The 17,158-nt window shown below is 43.0% G+C and overlaps 1 protein-coding gene across 2 annotated transcripts in view; it reads left to right on the plus strand.

Moving 5' to 3' along the window:
• The first annotated feature begins 474 nt into the window (after positions 1-474).
• LOC149460556 (ankyrin repeat- and BTB/POZ domain-containing protein 3-like) overlaps positions 475-17,158 on the plus strand; it is a 317,765-nt gene continuing 301,081 nt past the window's right edge. For both annotated transcript variants that reach the window (XM_089679466.1, XM_089679467.1), the window contains exon 1: positions 475-1,584. In XM_089679466.1, the coding sequence (XP_089535592.1) occupies positions 726-1,584 (859 nt within the window). In that variant the 5' untranslated portion in view covers positions 475-725. The remainder of the gene's footprint in view (positions 1,585-17,158) is intronic.

Below are 17,158 nucleotides of genomic sequence, written 5' to 3' on the forward strand. Positions count from 1 at the left end.
GCGTTTGGGATGGGGTAAAAACGCTTCCCAAACGCCTCTCTGCCGCCTGCACACAACGCTAGTGTGAACGTAGCCTTATGCCTGTCAAACGCTATATGGGGACTTGGCAAGAATTAGAAATAAAGTCAAGTGTGAACGAGCCAGAAGAGTGGCATTTTCAGCTTGTGTGTCACCTGTTGCCATCTTCCTGCCCAATCCCCGGGCTGCATATCCCGGTGAGCTGATCACAGATTGAGGACCATCCTCGTCCTTCATTGTCCGGAATGAAGAATGCGGACCTATGGACGAGCCTGCCTCCCCAGCGCCCGTCTCAGTAGCAGCAGCAGCCGCCTGACATTCCAAGCGCTGTCACTACTACATCCCCTCCCCTCCGAGACCGCTGCTCATTCTGCTGCCCGGCCGGGTTTGGCGATTGGTCGCTCCCCTTCCCTCATTTGTATAGCCCCGCCCCCTCAGTTCATTCCCCTCTCCGGCGCTCGCCTGTCGCTGTAATGCAGTGCGGAGCCCGGAGCTGGCTGGGAGGCTGATCGCTGCTTCTGGGGGGGGGAAAGAAAAATTGCACATTAGCGCAGGATTGTGGCTGCATTTTGCTCATCAGAGATACAAATCGGAGTGGTGCGTCCCTTGAAGGAGTCGATCTGTGCAGAGAGCCGGCAAGGACTGCAGCAGAGATCCGTCTTTTTTTTCCTCCTCTTAGTTTTAGTGGTGCAGTATGAAGTGCAGTTATGGCAAGAAGAGGTAAGACAGCTGTGAGGACGCTGGAAGATTTGACCCTGGATTCTGGTTATGGTGGGGCTGCCGATTCCATCAGGTCCTCCAACTTGTCCCTGTGTTCAGATTCTCACCCGGTAGCTTATGCCCATGGAGGAAACTGCTGGCTTCTAACTGACTCCATGCACAGTAGACACAACAGCTTTGACACGGTCAATACTGTCCTGGCTGAAGACTCCGAGGTCCTGGACTGCTCAGGACAGTGCTCCAGGCTGCCTGACCTTGAGGAAGTCCCCTGGAGCCTTGAGGAGGTGGAAGCCCTTCTGAAGAAAGAGCAGATCCTGACCGGTGCCAGTGGAGATGCCCTTTCCAAGCTGTCCACCCTGGTCAGCAGGTCCCTGGTCCGAATTGCCAAAGAGGCTCAACGCCTGAGCCTACGCTTTGCCAAATGTACCAAGTATGAGATCCAAAGTGCCATGGAGATCGTGTTGGCCTGGTCCTTGTCTTCCGCTTGCACCGCCTCGGCCCTCGGCGCCCTCTCCCTCTACAACATGAGCACGGGGGACCGGCTCAGCCGGGGCAAGTCGGTCCGTTGCGGCCTCACCTTTTCCGTCGGGAAGTTCTACAGGTGGATGGTGGACAGCAGGGTGGCGTTGAGGATCCACGAACACTCCGCCATCTACCTGACGGCCTGCGTGGAGACCCTCTTCAAGGAAATCTGCAAGAGGGTCCTCGCCATGCCTCGCCCCGAAAAGGAGAACGAGGTGCCCAACTTCACACCAGAATCCCTGGAGCAAGCAATTAACAACGATTCGGAGCTATGGGGTTTACTTCAGCCTTACCAGCACCTTATATGCGGTAAAAATGCAAGTGGTGAGTAGTACAGCAAAAAAAAAAAAGCCCAACACTATAAAATGAAGAAAAAGGGAGCTTTAACTCATTGATATGCAATGTGGTTCTCCAATGTTTCTGTGTCATGTTCTGAAAACCAATGATAGTCTTTAAAGGGATATACCGTATTTGCTATTGGATGATTCTTCTTGTATCTGCTGTAGGTGACCATCCATGTTCCATGGTTACCTGTGACTTACGTGCTGTTGTTTTGCCATAACACCACATACAGTATGCCCTGCAGTACTGATGGCCGTGTAACTGATATTTTATCATCCTACACAACTGAGCTGGTTTAGTAACATGGTGCAAAGAGCAATGGTCAGTAGCAGCCAATCATCAATCACCTTTCAACAGGTTAACTCAGCCATAGATTTAAAATTGACGTCAAATGCTTGCTGACAATTTCACTGCCACAAGACCTTCCCCATAGGTGCATGGGCATCAATGCTTGTGTCCTACGCTGCTCCTTCCTTGGGGAGGGGAGGTAGGCTGATGCCAAAAAAATTTCAACCCATCCGATGGCCATTTTACTTGACAGGTGGGCTGCGGTCTTTGGTTGTCACTAGGTTTTTTCAATAATGGGGGAACAAGACTGTAACTCTAAGGTTCTAGGTACCTTTAGGGTGGGCAGTTTAGTGAAATCTGATTTCTGATTGGCTTGGATGGCTTACTGCACTTCATTGTTCCTTGAACTGTGTGCTTAAATAAGCCCCATATGGATCATGCCGCCAGCTTTTCTCCAAGATGAGCAAATATATTAGCAATTAGATTAGCAAAATACCATTACAAAAATCTTCCCCCAAATACTCTCCCTGCAGATTGACGTGAATCCAATCTTAATCTGGAAGGAGAAGTACACCTTCTTAGATAACAGGGCACATCCATGGTGCCAAACAACTGACCTTGATTGCGTCAATGCGAATATGAACTGAATTCAATATTTTTTCAGCAGGGCTTCTGGGCTAACTGAATATATAGTGGTAATGAGCCTGTGCTTCCATGGATATAGGGCTGTGTATTGCAGGCTCCCTGTTCAGCAGCATCCAGTGACACCTGTACAGCAGATACTGTCACTTGTGCATTGCTTCATAATTATTGTTGAATGTGACTTATTTGGTTCATTGTGGATTTCTACAATACTACCACCAAACCATCTCCCCAGGAAAGCCAAACAGAGCTTTCTCTTATATGGCAGTGTATGGATCTGGGGGTCTGCTGCGTCTGCTGCAGCTGGGGGCTCTTCGTTCTTGGCAAGATGTTAATGATTTCAAAGCTTGTTTACTTGCGCTGGTACATTGGATCCATGCTGCATCAATTTTCCCAGCTCTGTCCGTGGCTTTCAGCTTGTGAAACGGTGGTGTGTGTGCCCCAGCCTTCCAGTCAGCTGTGTATTTGACATCCGTGTTGTCAGCTGTAGGTTGGATGTGTCTAAAAGTGTGTTTTCTACAATGTGTCAAGCTTGACTCTCAGTGTGCTCCTGTGACAGTGTACTGTGCTACTGAATATGTTGGCGCTTTTTGAAGATTTGTGATCAACCACCCTGCACCATATTTAAAACGGATGGATGGACTGATGGAAGGATCGACTTGATAGATGGATAGGTAGATAGATAAATAAAATGTCCATCAATTATACAGCGATTTATATAGCCCAACACATAATAGAAGAGGAAGATAGATAGATAGATAGATAGATAGATAGATAGATAGATAGATAGATAGACTGATTATACTATACATGCAGCAGTTCATTATACACATATATACATTACAATTCATAAATACATTATAACTTATATACGCTATATGCAATATAGCTCATTCACAAATGTTATACCGTATATACAGTATATTGTACATATATATAATACAATGCTACCACACACAGTACACACATACAAGCACACTTTTGCAGTGTAGTATACGCACACTTGCGATTCCAGCACACACATTTGTAGCACAGTGTATATATCCAGTACACACAAATATGCAGAACAGTTTATCCTCACATGCAAACATACACGCTCACAGCGATATTACTACCCAGCGCTGACCTACCAATCCCAATACAGTCATCTATCAGCTCAAATAGGGGCTTCTTTAATCTAATCACCAAGACAATGAATATCGATTTACAATTCTGTAAGTGCCCACACAGACACACACACTGCATTCGTTGTCATTCACTCTGCTGTTTGCTGTGACCACAACTTCCCCAGAAACAAGCGGTCATGGTATATATATATAGTCAGCCTAGAGCATGTCATGTCCTTTGCATTGATATATTATACCTGACACATGGATTATTGATGCTCATCATTGTGCTGGGAGCATTGAACGTGCACCATGTGGACTGCTTGGAGATGGTTAGATTGCAGGATCACATGACCGATGATGCAGCTTCTAGCGCATTAGAGTTACATGTTTCACACTTAAAGGGTTAGTCCATCTTTCCGTTTTTGTTGTAGATATTGGAAAGTCATACTAGTCACTAGCTTCTTTTTAGGGATGCCATACATTTGTAAATATTGCACTGGGAATGACAGTTGATAAGACATTTGGCCTCTTCCAAAAAGTACCATCAACTGCTGTATTGTAGTATGTGGTCTAGTCTGTTGGAGGAAGTGGTATGTGCTCCATGAAGATGGAAGAATAAGTTGTGAAATCAATATTATCTCTGGGGGTCTAGGCAGGGGCGGACTGACCATTTGAGCTCTCGGGCACTGCCCGAGGGCCCAGGGTCAGTAGGGGGCCCCATGAGATGCCCCTGGTACCTTTAATTGGCTTTTTCATAGGCTTTTTTGGGTGTGGGCGAGGGCACAGGGGCCCCATGAGCCCCTATTGCCCGGGGGCCCCATGAGTTGTCAGTCCACCCCTGGGTCTAGGGCTTATTAGTGTTTGGTGCAATCTGTGCACTTGAGTTCCCAGGTCAGAACACTTGCCAGCATAGCACCCCGTACACTGATTGTGGCCATTATAAATGAATCTTGCTCATCCTGTTGGATTTATTTAAAGCAAACCTGCGATTTATCCATGCAGGGCAAAGCAGCCGGTTCTCTTCAATACACATACACCCTTTCTAATCACTACCAGCACCTTCCAAAGGCTTTGCATGGCAGCCAAGAGTGAGGAAAGGAAACCCTGGATAAGTTCCAAATCTATCTAGTGGGGGTTTATATAGGGTTGAAGACTGTCTCTCTGCCCCTCTGTGGCAGCATTCAGCCAGTCGACAAACACTGGTGCTGTCATATGAGAGAAAGGGGGAGTGAGTCACATGCTCTGCCATACCTCTAAGTACAAGCTATTTTCTTTGCTTATTTTCTTTGCTCTTTGTGGTTGATTGGAGTGGCCAGGGGAGTAAAGAAGGTGAAGAAAAGGTGAGTACGTATTACAAGGTAAGGGGGCATTAAAGCCAACCTGTTGTTTTGCCTTGCATGGACGAGTGCAAAATCCTGGTTTGCAAGTCCTCGCAAGTCTTGGTTTGCTTTAAACCAACTTTAAAGTATTACTCTGGGTATGGGACAGGCCACTTATATCTCGATGGAGCAGGCAAAGCATCATCTCCTGCATTACATTGATCTCCCGTATTGCAGGGATTGTCCCTTGTCCTTCAAGACGTCTCCTTTACAAAGTGGGTTTTTAGAGTTATTCCATTCAAAACTGATATTGTTTCAGGAATATCTTTAATGTACTCTGCTGTTGATCATCAGAACCCCGACTGAACATGGGTCCTTTAAAAAGGGGTCCTAGGCTCCCTGTTGATTTTTTATCTCGTTTCATTCTATGGTCAATGCAACATGAAGAGAGGGAGTGCCACTCCTAGAGAACCCAAAATTCCAAGTTGGCTTGGAGCAGTTATTATAATGAGATCTTGCCTTGAGAGTATCCAAGCAATAAAAGGTGCCAGCAAATGGTGCCCACCAGCCTTCACCAATAACTGAAATTTCACTTTTGATCAACCCGACCCTTTAAAAGTTCACTAATTTCCATTTAAACTCAAAGTTTAACCTAAAGGGTAGAAAACCTTGTTAAAGTGTATTTCATTTAGCCAGAATACTGCTGACTTGACTATATGATGATTTATTTGGTTGAGGTTTAGCAAAAACATTGTTCCATCTCTCAGGTGTGGGTGGGTGTGAGATGTGTGTACAGTTAATGCGTACTGTACTGACATTTGAGTAGCTGAGTGGGGGGAACTCATGAAAGGGACCTTTAGTTAAAAGATATCTGAGAGCAGAGGAAAAAAAAAACCCCAACAGACAGCTAAAAAAAGCCCTGAAAAACAAACGAGAGGGAAAATACCATAACATACATGAAATAAGGCGAGTACAAAGAACAAGCACACACTATGTTACCATGTCCCTGATGACCAGAGCTTGTGAGACATGCGGCGGAGCCTTAGTAATTCTTTGACTCATCACTCTGAAGTAAAGGGAAGTTGGCTCATTGTTTGAGAGCCGTCTGTCATTTGTAATCTTTTTTTTATATCTCCATAAAAAGGATACATAATATTTTTATTGGTTTTTTTTTTTGGGGGGGGGGGGGATTTGATCATATTTAGAGGGTCAGTTTACCTACAACTGATATTTCAGATTTTGTTAGATGCTAAACCCTCTGAAAGTCTCTGATATCTCTTGGTGACGGTACTGATCACCAGTACAGGGTCTTCACACCTACTTTGGCCATTATTAGGTGTCCCACCTTCCCTGCTGAATTTGTTATTATTTTATATGGTGGAAAATGCAACAGGAAAAGATGGAAAATGCAAATGTGGGCACCAACACCCAAAACTGGAGCCTGCAGGTATAGTAGGGAGATCTCACTTTTGGAGTATCAAAGACATGGGTTGATCCTACTCACCAGACTCTACCTTTAACTGAAATTCAAGCACACTGTCGCTTGGTGCCTGGTCCTCTTCTGCGTTCTTTGACTCCCGTCTGTCAGCCCTTGCTTCGTTACAGTGTCCCACAGTGATGAAATTTGGGGGAAGGTGGAACCACATATTGACATTACTAGAAGTATTGGATACTAAGCCTTGGTGAGGTTGGCAGCAAATGTTAAACTGGTAGTAAAGTTTCCGAAAAAAACTTTCCCCCTGCAAGACAATGGTATAATGTGCTAGTATGCATCACATACTAGCACAATAGGAGAGACTAACCTTTAAATGAAGCCATCTAGCGGCAAGCTGTCACCTCTGGCAGGGCTTCAATCTTCACTCAGTCTTTCTTTTGGGTTCACGGACTCCGGCCGCTTAAATGGCTGAGCCATGATGACGTCACTTCCACGCATGGAAGACATGGCCGCAGCACAGCGCTCTGCAGGAATGACATGCGCATGCGGTGACGTCACTGGCTACAGTAGTAGTGAACATCTTCTAAATGGTACACATTTAGGAGATATTCCTTGTACCTACAGGTAAGCTTTATTATACACTTAAAATACAAAGAAATGGTGTAGCGCTTCTTAATACATAAATAATCAATCAAAAAAGTGAAAATCCCTATTGGGATAGATAAGTGAATGAATATGAAGTGAATAAATATATGGTCTTAAATCTATTATGATCCAGTCCCACAGCAAGCAGTGCTAGATAACCAGATCACTAAAGTGAATACTTAAATACAACATATAAATAAAAGTCAACCACACACGTGATCCCAGCACTGGGGGACAAGTATAAGTGAAAAAAGTGCTCAGTGTTAAATAAATACTCAAATCCACATAAATATGTGTAATAATAGTGACAAAATATTGATAAATGAAACACTTATACGATAACAAACTGAATAATAAATCACTAATCAATGAATAAAATGATTTAATTGCGATATCAAAATAGAACAAAAAAGACCAACAGATAAATCCCCTTATAAACACAAGTCCAATCAAAATTGTATGTGACACCAGTGTCCACAATAATACAAAAGACATGCAGGTGATCTTGTGCGTTGTTGTTTCTGGTGATATATCCACACAGAGCTAAAATGGCTCCTCACCTCCTTACCGTGACCCTAAAAAGGGCCTATAAGCTTTTTGGGTCATTCCTGGACCCTCCAAGACCGGCTTCTTTTTAATGATATTTTCCAACCAATTTCACCTCAGGAGAAAACTTGAGAACCTTCCAGGACAAGATCATCCCGATGTCCCCTCTATATGGCTCTAATTTTATAAGATCAACTCCCACAGGATCCACATAAAGAGAGAACCCCAATAGTGTGATATCTCCTCCGGGGACCCCCGTTGTCTCCGCTCAGCCCTCAGCGTCCTCCGGCCGCTCAAGGATTTGAGTGTTTATATAACACTGAGCACTTTTTTCACTTATACTTGTCCCCCAGTGCTGGGATCACGTGTGTGGTTCACTTTTATTTATATGTTGTATTGAAGTATTCACTTTAGTGATCTGGTTATCTAGCACTGCTTGCTGTGGGACTGGATCATAATAGATTTAAGACCATATATTTATTCACTTCATATTCATTCACTTATCTATCCCAATAGGAATTTTGACTTTTTTGATTGATTATTTATGTATTAGGAAGCGCTACACCATTTCTTTGTATTTTCAGTATTTTCACTTATAGGTAAAAGGTGCAGGTGTTAGCAGCTAATATTAGTTAGTAATAGGCTCTTGAGCGCAGGAGGTCTTATTATATATTATTTTTTTATACACTTACCTATAGACCAGGGGTCTAAACAAAGGGCCGGTTTACTGTCCTCAAACTTTAGGGGAGCCGGACTGTGCCCAGTGGGAGAAGAAAATGTCCTGGTGTCAGTGGAGTAGTAAACAATGCCCCATCATTGGTATTAGGGGGAGTAATAGTGTCCCATAATTGGTATAATTGGGAGGGATAGTGCCCCATCATTGGTATCATTGGGAGGAATAGTGCCCCATCATTGGTGTCAGTGGGAGGAAAAGTGCCCCATCATTGGTGTCAGTGGGAGGAATAGTGCCCCATCATTGGTATCATTGGGAGGAATAGTGCCCCATCATTGGTGTCAGTGGGAGGAAAAGTGCCCCATCATTGGTGTCAGTGGGAGGAAAAGTGCCCCATCATTGGTGTCAGTGGGAGAAATAGTGCCCCATCATTGGTATAATTGGGAGGAATAGTGCCCCATCATTGGTTTCAGTGGGAGGAATAGTACATCATCATTGGTATCATTGGGAGGAATAGTGCCCCATCATTGGTTTCAAGGGGAGGAATAGTGCCCCATCATTGGTGTCAGTGGGAGGAATAGTGCCCCATCACTGGTATCATTGGGGGGAATAGTGCCCCATCACTGGCATCATTAGGGGGAATAGTGCCCCATCACTGGCATCATTAGGGGGAATAGTGCCCCATCATTGGTGTCAATGGGAGGAATAATGCCCCATCACTGGTATCATTAGGGGTAATAGTGCCCCATCATTGGTGTCAGTATGAGGAATAGTGCCTCATCATTGTTGTCAGTGGGAGGAATAGTGCCCCATCAATGGTTTCAGTGGGAGGATTAGTGCCCCACTGTTGCTGGCAATGGAAGGAATAATGCAGATGTGGCCCTTTGCTTGCGGGTCGCAGTTTGGAGACCACTGCTATAGACACAGGTAAGCAAGAGGTGTTTACTACTGCTTTAACCCATTTGTGTTACTGGCTGGGCTTTTTAAAATTTTATTTATATAATGAGAGTTATTTTAATGCTTTACAAGACTTGTTTTTGCATTTACATTTTTTCATATACATTGCCAAACTCAATAAGTTTGCATCCAGGTCCACTTTTGCTGACTTTTGCTGACTTAAGAGCAATAAAGGAATATAAATGAATGCATATCTGTTTATATCTGGCTGTCTATGAGGACTGCATGGGTACATTTGTTCTCTATCACATTATGGAAGAAAGAACACAGTGAACATGGTAGTCACATATGTAACATCCATTTCCATTCTGATCTGATTATGGATCTTTTCTTAGAAAAAATAAAAAATGTAAGACTTTCTAAACAGAATCACTGCATTTATGAAGGCTTAAAATACCCCTGGCCATGAAGGCACTAAATAGCAATAGCCCCATCATGTCCCCTCAGGCACAGTCTCCTGTGGCATGCTGGAACTTGTAGTTTCTCTGACTGAAGTGCCATGAGTAAACACCAGTTGCCCCATTTCTTTGGAAACTTTTGTTGAATTGTGCAACAACTTCCTACTTTGTGGTTCAAAAAAGTAATTCTGAAACACTATATTGCTGAAAAAACTGTGTCATCCATGTTCATGAATAAACACATGCTGAGATTTGACTGTGTCACTCTCTGATCTGCAGACCCCCAACTGTACTGGAGATGGTGAAGGGGAAAGAATTCTTAGGTAATTAACTAATTACAGGAACGTGCTCTAGACCCTGGCTGCAGACATGCTCTGTAGCTCTGTCAGGGAGGCATGCGGCTTTGCCAGCAGAGTCTGCAAATGTAAATAGCATTAATCCCCACCCTGTGCCCTGGGGCCCCACACTGAGTAGACTTGGCTCCAATACTATACAATCTTGATATGTGCTGTTAGTCCTATCTGTCTGCAGAGATATGTATGTGTAGCTTTGTGAAATGCAAACGGTTTGGACCATTCTCACCCCATCAAGACTATGCACCATAATGACTCATGGGCTAGTGCCTAGGGCAGCAGGGTAAAGCCCATGGCAGACTTACCAACAGCAGGATTGCAAAATAGATCACTTACTTGCTTCTATGACATCATGTCCATATTTAAGGCCCCCTGCTGAATCTGCCAAAAGCTGTAGTTGACCCATTGGTTGCATGTCATCTCATTCTTCCAACAGACAAAGGTGACTCATTTTGTTGATCTCCTAGCAACTTGCCAGATAAAGGATCACTAGTCAGACATGGGTCTTAGAGGGGTCAACACCAAACCTAATGTTATCCAAACTGTGATAACCTTTCCCTTATGTTGTATTCATTTTGGACACCTTTGGACATCTGTTGCTAAATTTAGTAAGAGAACTGAAGAGGGGAGGCAAGAGATGTTGAGAGCATTTAGAAAACTCTTTGAAGTTCAGGGCATTGAGTAATCTGTAGCACCAAGGAAGGCAGGTGGAGTTTACAAGTTAAAATAAATTGTTCAGGTGGATCATTTTATTCAGAGGCTCGGGAACATGGAGGTATTGTAGGTGTAATGAAAATCAAACAACCCCTTCCACAGCTAGTCCCTATTATCTAAATTTGTGTTAGGTTAGTGTTACATTGAGGGTTAGTGTTAGGGCTACATTGAGGGTTAGTGTTAGATTTATATGGAGGGTTGGAACTAGGGTTACATAAAAGGTTAGTGTTAGGGTTACATTGAGGGTTAGTGTTAGAGTTACATGGAGGGTTGGTATTAGGGTTACATAAAAGTTTAGTGTTAGGGTTACATTGAGGGTTAGCGTTAGAGTTACATGGAGCATTGGTACTAGGGTTACATAAAAGGTTAGTGTTAGGGTTACATTGACAGTTAGTGTTAGGGTTTCATTGAGAGTTAGTGTTAGAGTTCCATGGAGGGTTGGTACTAGGGTTACATGGACGGTTGGTACTAGGGTTACATAAAAAGGTTTAGGGTTACATTGAGAGTTAGTGTTACATGGAGGGTTGGTACTAGGGTTACATGGAGGGTTGGTATTAGAGTTAAAATTGAGCTTAAGTGTTAGAGTTACATGGAGGGTTGGTACTAGGGTTACATGGAGGGTTGGTATTAGAGTTACATTGAGGGTTGGTACTAGAGTTACATGGAGGGTTGGTACTAGAGTTACATGGAGGGTTGGTATTAGAGTTAAAATTGAGGGTAAGTGTTAGAGTTCCATGGAGGGTTGGTACTAGGGTTACATGGAGGGTTGGTATTAGAGTTACATTGAGGGTTAGTGTTAGAGTTACATGGAGGGTTGGTACTAGGGTTACATGGAGGGTTGGTATTAGAGTTACATTGAGGGTTAGTGTTAGAGTTACATGGAGGGTCGGTACTAGGGTTACATAAAAGGTTAGTGTTAGGGTTACATTGAGAGTTAGTGTTAGGGTTTCATTGAGAGTTAGTGTTAGAGTTCCATGGAGGGTTGGTATTAGGGTTACATGGACGGTTAGTACTAGGGTTACATAAAAGGTTTAGGGTTACATTGAGAGTTAGTGTTACATGGAGGGTTGTTACTAGGGTTACATGGAGGGTCGGTACTAGGGTTACATAAAAGGTTAGTGTTAGGGTTACATTGAGAGTTAGTGTTAGGGTTTCATTGAGAGTTAGTGTTAGAGTTCCATGGAGGGTTGGTACTAGGGTTACATGGACGGTTAGTACTAGGGTTACATAAAAGGTTTAGGGTTACATTGAGAGTTAGTGTTACATGGAGGGTTGTTACTAGGGTTACATGGAGGGTTGGTATTAGGGTTAAAATTGAGGGTAAGTGTTAGAGTTACATGGAGGGTTGGTACTAGGGTTACATGGAGGGTTGGTATTAGAGTTACATTGAGGGTTGGTACTAGGGTTACATGGAGGGTTGGTATTAGAGTTACATTGAGGGTTAGTTTAGAGTTACATGGAGGGTCGGTACTAGGGTTACATAAAAGGTTAGTGTTATGGCTACAGAGAATGTTAGCATTAGTATTACAGGGAGAGTTAGTGTGAGAAGTACAATGAGGGTTGGTGTTAGGGTCACAGAAAATATGTACTGTATATTACAGTACATCTTAGTATGAGGGTCAGATTGGTATGAAGGTTCAGGGGTACAGGGAAGGTATATGTTAGGGATACAGAGAGAGTTAGTGTTACAGAGAGGGTTAGTGTTACAGAGAGGGTTAGTGTTACAGAAATGGTTAGTGTTACAGAAAGGGTTAGTGTTAGGAGGGTTAGTTTAAAGTGTTACTAAACCCACAACAGTAAAAGGAGTCTGTATATGCAGTAAAACATGCTTGTTATACTCACTGTAGAACCTAAGGGGTTAATCCTGTGCATTGTGTAAAAACACTTTTTGAGCCTGACTTTTCTGATCCTCCCCTTCTTCCAGTGTCCCCGTCTTATCTCCTAATAGAACATATTATGTGGAGTCACTCTGCATATGCTCAGTTGGTTGTTTATTTCTAGAGAGGTTTTTTTTCTTCTTGGGAGAGTGCATGTGATCAGCACAGGGCCAATCAACACTGTCCAGACAGAGGTCAGGGGTTCTGCATCCTTCTAGAGCAAAATGAAAACTACTACAAGCTTTAACCAGTGCTCGGCTGGACACTGATAGAAGTCACAAGACTGCTATATACTGCTGATATGAAAAGGTATTTAGCAGTTTATATTTACTAAAATAGTTGCATTTCCCTGCTCTTTGGATAGTGAATGTAGGGTCCTGGGTTCTTTAACATTTAAGTGGTATTGGGAGAGTTAGTTTATGAGCAACAAGCAGGCCTTGTATGAGGTGGGCCTCTGGGTAGGGTAGTTGTTTTGGTGCTAAAAACTACCAGTGCCAATCTTCTGGAACTGGCATCTAACATAACATTAAATGTCCATTGTAGGTCCTGCATAAAGGGTGAAGTTAAAGGGATTGTCCATGTTGCCCACATACCCAGCCTGTTGTTTTACAGATGTAAGTTGAAGTGAAGCAGAGCGATGGATCGGAAACACATCCGTTCTCCTTCAGTTTTAATACATAAGACTATTGTTCTTTGTTAAGAAGCAATGTTATAATCAGTACATGATATCTCAGTATGCCTGTTATGGCTGCTACTGGCTGCTTCCAACCCCCTTTCATTTTGTTTTAATACCCATCTTGAGAGTAATTCTCTTTTCTAAAGCATGCAACAATCTGTTGTTCCCCCTTGTGAAGGTTTCCCTTCTTCACAATATAATTTGGCCTCTATGGGTTTGTAATAGCTCGCATTCTGGCAAAATTTCAGCTGAATATTGTTCCCAGGCCTTGTTCTGTACATTGTTTCAGCTCAGAAATCACTCAAGTGATAACATTTCCCAACGGAAGTGGTTGGACCATTTCTTTTTTTTCCTTATTTTTGCACTCTTACTGCATCTTTCCAATTCTGATTTTTATCAGTAATGGAGCTGATGACCAAAGAGCAGCTCCATTCAAAACTGATATTCCAGTGGTGGTGTGAATCATCTCCAGGCTTCTTAGACCTCTAAAGCTGGCTGTACACTTACGTGTCAGTTCTAGAATCTTTCTGTTCAAAAAACCTTTACGTGGAATGAACAGCAATCTGCTGATCGCTGTTTTGGGCTTCCTGATTTTGAGCGGCTTTGCAGACAAATGTGGGATGGGCATGGGTGGAAAATGTGTTTTGGCTATCATTTTAGTGGGCTCCATAGATTTCCATGTCACTCTTTATCATTTCAAAGCTGGAAACAGGAAAACAATTTAAACCGGGGGTGGCAGGTTGTTATGGATGGTTTATTTCTGTGTTTTTAAGGTGAAAGATTTGAACGTTTCAAAGATTAGAACTGGGAATTCTGGTGGGGTTGCTTCTTTGGTAGAGTGTTGTGAAAAAGAAGTCAACATGTCATTCAATTTGCTACAAAGCAGAGACAACTGAATGTCAGTTTTGTGTAGAGATGGCCTTTAAATTAAAATTGAAAGAGGATGCAGTGGAAGCACTTACCATCGTGTGCAGGTATTCACGCCATACTTGCACAATATGGAAGCTTGTGAGCTTCATTGATGTCTCTGATGAGTTTCCTCTGCTCTAGCGATGACAGCTTTGTTCTATCCTTTCACATTTCCATAGCTGCCTAAAGCTTTTGCTGCTGGTGTCCTCCTTCTAAAGCAATAGGTTGGCCAGTAATGATGGGCATGCACAATGACGTTACTTCTTCCTAAAACTAGGCTTCATTGATTTGTATGTACATAGAAAACAGAAATGCTAGGTACTTGTTAAAAATACATAATGGCAGCCCCTACCTAAGCCCCCTGCTCCTTCTCCTTCTCCCTTATATACTATATATACTGCTCTTTTTGGGGGTTACTACTACCCCTTGCTGATAGACTGGTCTTCAAAGCCACTCTTCTTCGGTAGTCACACGGCTGCCCCTCACTGATGTCATTACATATGTAATGAGGCTGGGGTCCTGTCCAAATTCCAGGCCCAGATAGGAAAATATTGGAGGGCTGGCTGCCCTGGGACCAAAGTGTAAGATACCTGTTCATCAAAACTAATTGAGCATTCTATGATGTATATTCTCAGAGTTGGGCTCTAAAAAAGGCTAAATTGTTAATAGACTAATTTTTTTTATTAGTGAAAGAGACTTTGTACTTCTCTTCTGCCAAAAAAACTATTTTCTTTTACTTTAAAGTAGTTGTAAGCCCTCACATATACTCAGTGAAATGATTGGTGATATACAGAGATTAAACGAATCCTCCTGCATAAGTTGTACTTGTTTATCTGTAGCCGTCTTTTCCGTACATCCATTCAAAGTGCAGAACACACAGGATCTCTCAGCTCTGAAAAGCAGGGGGCGGGGATATGAAGTTACATCAATGAGCACTGAGAGCTGATTGGAGGGAAGGGATGTATCCCTGCACACAGGAACAGAGCTGAGGATGTCAATCAGCTGGAGCTCCCTCCTTTGTTACCATTTTTCTCTTGGTGTCAGGAAAACTTTTTACAAGTGACTCATGCTGATAGCAGAGGAACGAGGCAGTGGGCAGAAATTACACTGTGGGGCTGATTTACTAAAGGAAAATAGACTGTGCACTTTGCAAAGTGCAGTTTCTGCAAGAGCAGTTGCTCCAGAGCTTAGTAAATGAGCAAAAACTTTGTTGACCTCCATCATCCAATCATGTGCAAGCAAAAATGCAGTTTTTTTTTAATTTACCTTGCACGTGATTAGGTATTCTTTGCAGAGCAAAGCTTCCCTTCATTTACTAAGCTCTGGAGCAACTGCAGTTTCATAGTGCAATAGCACTTTGCGAAGTGCATAGTCAATTTGCCTTTAATAAATCAACCCCTAGTGCTATGGATTGAAACAAGCACATACTACAGAGGGATATGCTTTGTTCATATTTCATGTCTGAGTTTTACAACCACTTTAAAGATGTGAACCACCTCCACTTTATAAACCTGAGAGGTAACCAACTGAACATAGTATGCCGAAACCAAACCAGAACCTGCCCAATCCTGCATGTGCCCTGTGTGAAGCATTGCCCAGTGCTAATTAAAAAATGTGCACCACCTATTTATCCCCTAACTTCTCCATCAAGATCAATAATACAACCATCAGTCCCTCCCCTCATGCCAGGGTAATAGGTGTAATCCTAGACTCCCATCTGTCCTTTCAGCCCCAAATCCAATCACTGTCCAAATCTTGTAGACTTCACCTCCGTAACATCTCCAAGATACAACCGTTCCTAACCTCTGAAACCACTAAGCAACTTATCCACTCCCTTGTTATATCTCACCTTGATTATTGTAGCTCCCTCCTCATTGGCCTACCTCATCGCAGGCTATCCCCTCTTCAGTCTATCATGAATGCTGCTGCCAGACTCATCCACCTTACTAACCGTTCTGTATCTGCCACCCCTCTCTGCCAATCCCTCCACTGGCTTCCCATTGCCCAACGAATAAAATTAAAAACATTAACAATAACATATAAAGTCATTTATAACTCTGCCCCAAATTACATCACCGATCTTGTCTCCAAACCCAAACCGTCCTCTACGCTCCTCCCATGACCTCCTGCTCCCTAGCTTCCTTGTCTCCTCCTCCCTTGCTCATCTCCAAGATTTCTCCAGAGCTTCTCCCATCCTCTGGAACTCTCTACCCCATTCTATGCGTCTATCGCCTACTCTGCCCACTTTCAGGCGATTTTGGAAAACCTATCTCTTCAGGGAAGCCTATCCCGCCTTCAGCTAATAACAGAATCTTCTATTCCTCCTATCAGTTCATCCCCCACAGTTATTACCTCTTGTACCACCAGCCCCTCCCTCCTAGATTGTAAGCTCCAAGGAGCAGGGCCCTCCTAACCCTCTTGTATTGAACTGTATCATTGCTGTATTGTCTCCCTTTATATTGTAAAGCGCTGAGCAAACTGTTGGAGCTATATGAATCCTGTATTATAATTATAATATTTTTTGCATTGCTTTGATGCATTATGATGTAAACGGACCTGATCAGTACAGTGTTTGAAGTAAAACAATTTTTTTTTATTTTGGAAAAGCTAAATGAAGCTGTACTGTGATGCATAGTAATTGTTGATTTATTGAATGATCTGTGTGAAAACGCTAGTTTCCTGGCGGTTTCTTGGCACTGTAATGTATGATCCTCTGACTTAGAGCATGTATGCAGGTTAAGAGTTGTAACTTACCTCTGAACTCACTGGATACATGCTTGCTTCCATTTAGTGACAGAGAATATGTTAAGATCATTGGTGACCAGGAATCTACCATTTTTAGAAAGACACCAACAATGGCAACCTTTGTAATTTTTTTTCAGTTTTGGTTTACTGAGCTCTGCATAGGAGAAGTTGAGGCGATCTCTCCGCCTGCAATGTATTTTACATGATCGTTGTTGGGGAAATGAACAGAGCTTGCTACTTTATCGTGATGAAAGTCGTGGTATCTGTTAC

Source organism: Staurois parvus, unplaced genomic scaffold, assembly GCF_062004578.1.
Source record: "Staurois parvus isolate SC_StPar_1 unplaced genomic scaffold, SC_StPar_1.0 ptg000225l, whole genome shotgun sequence".
In the NCBI taxonomy this organism is placed as follows: Eukaryota; Metazoa; Chordata; class Amphibia; order Anura; family Ranidae; genus Staurois; species Staurois parvus.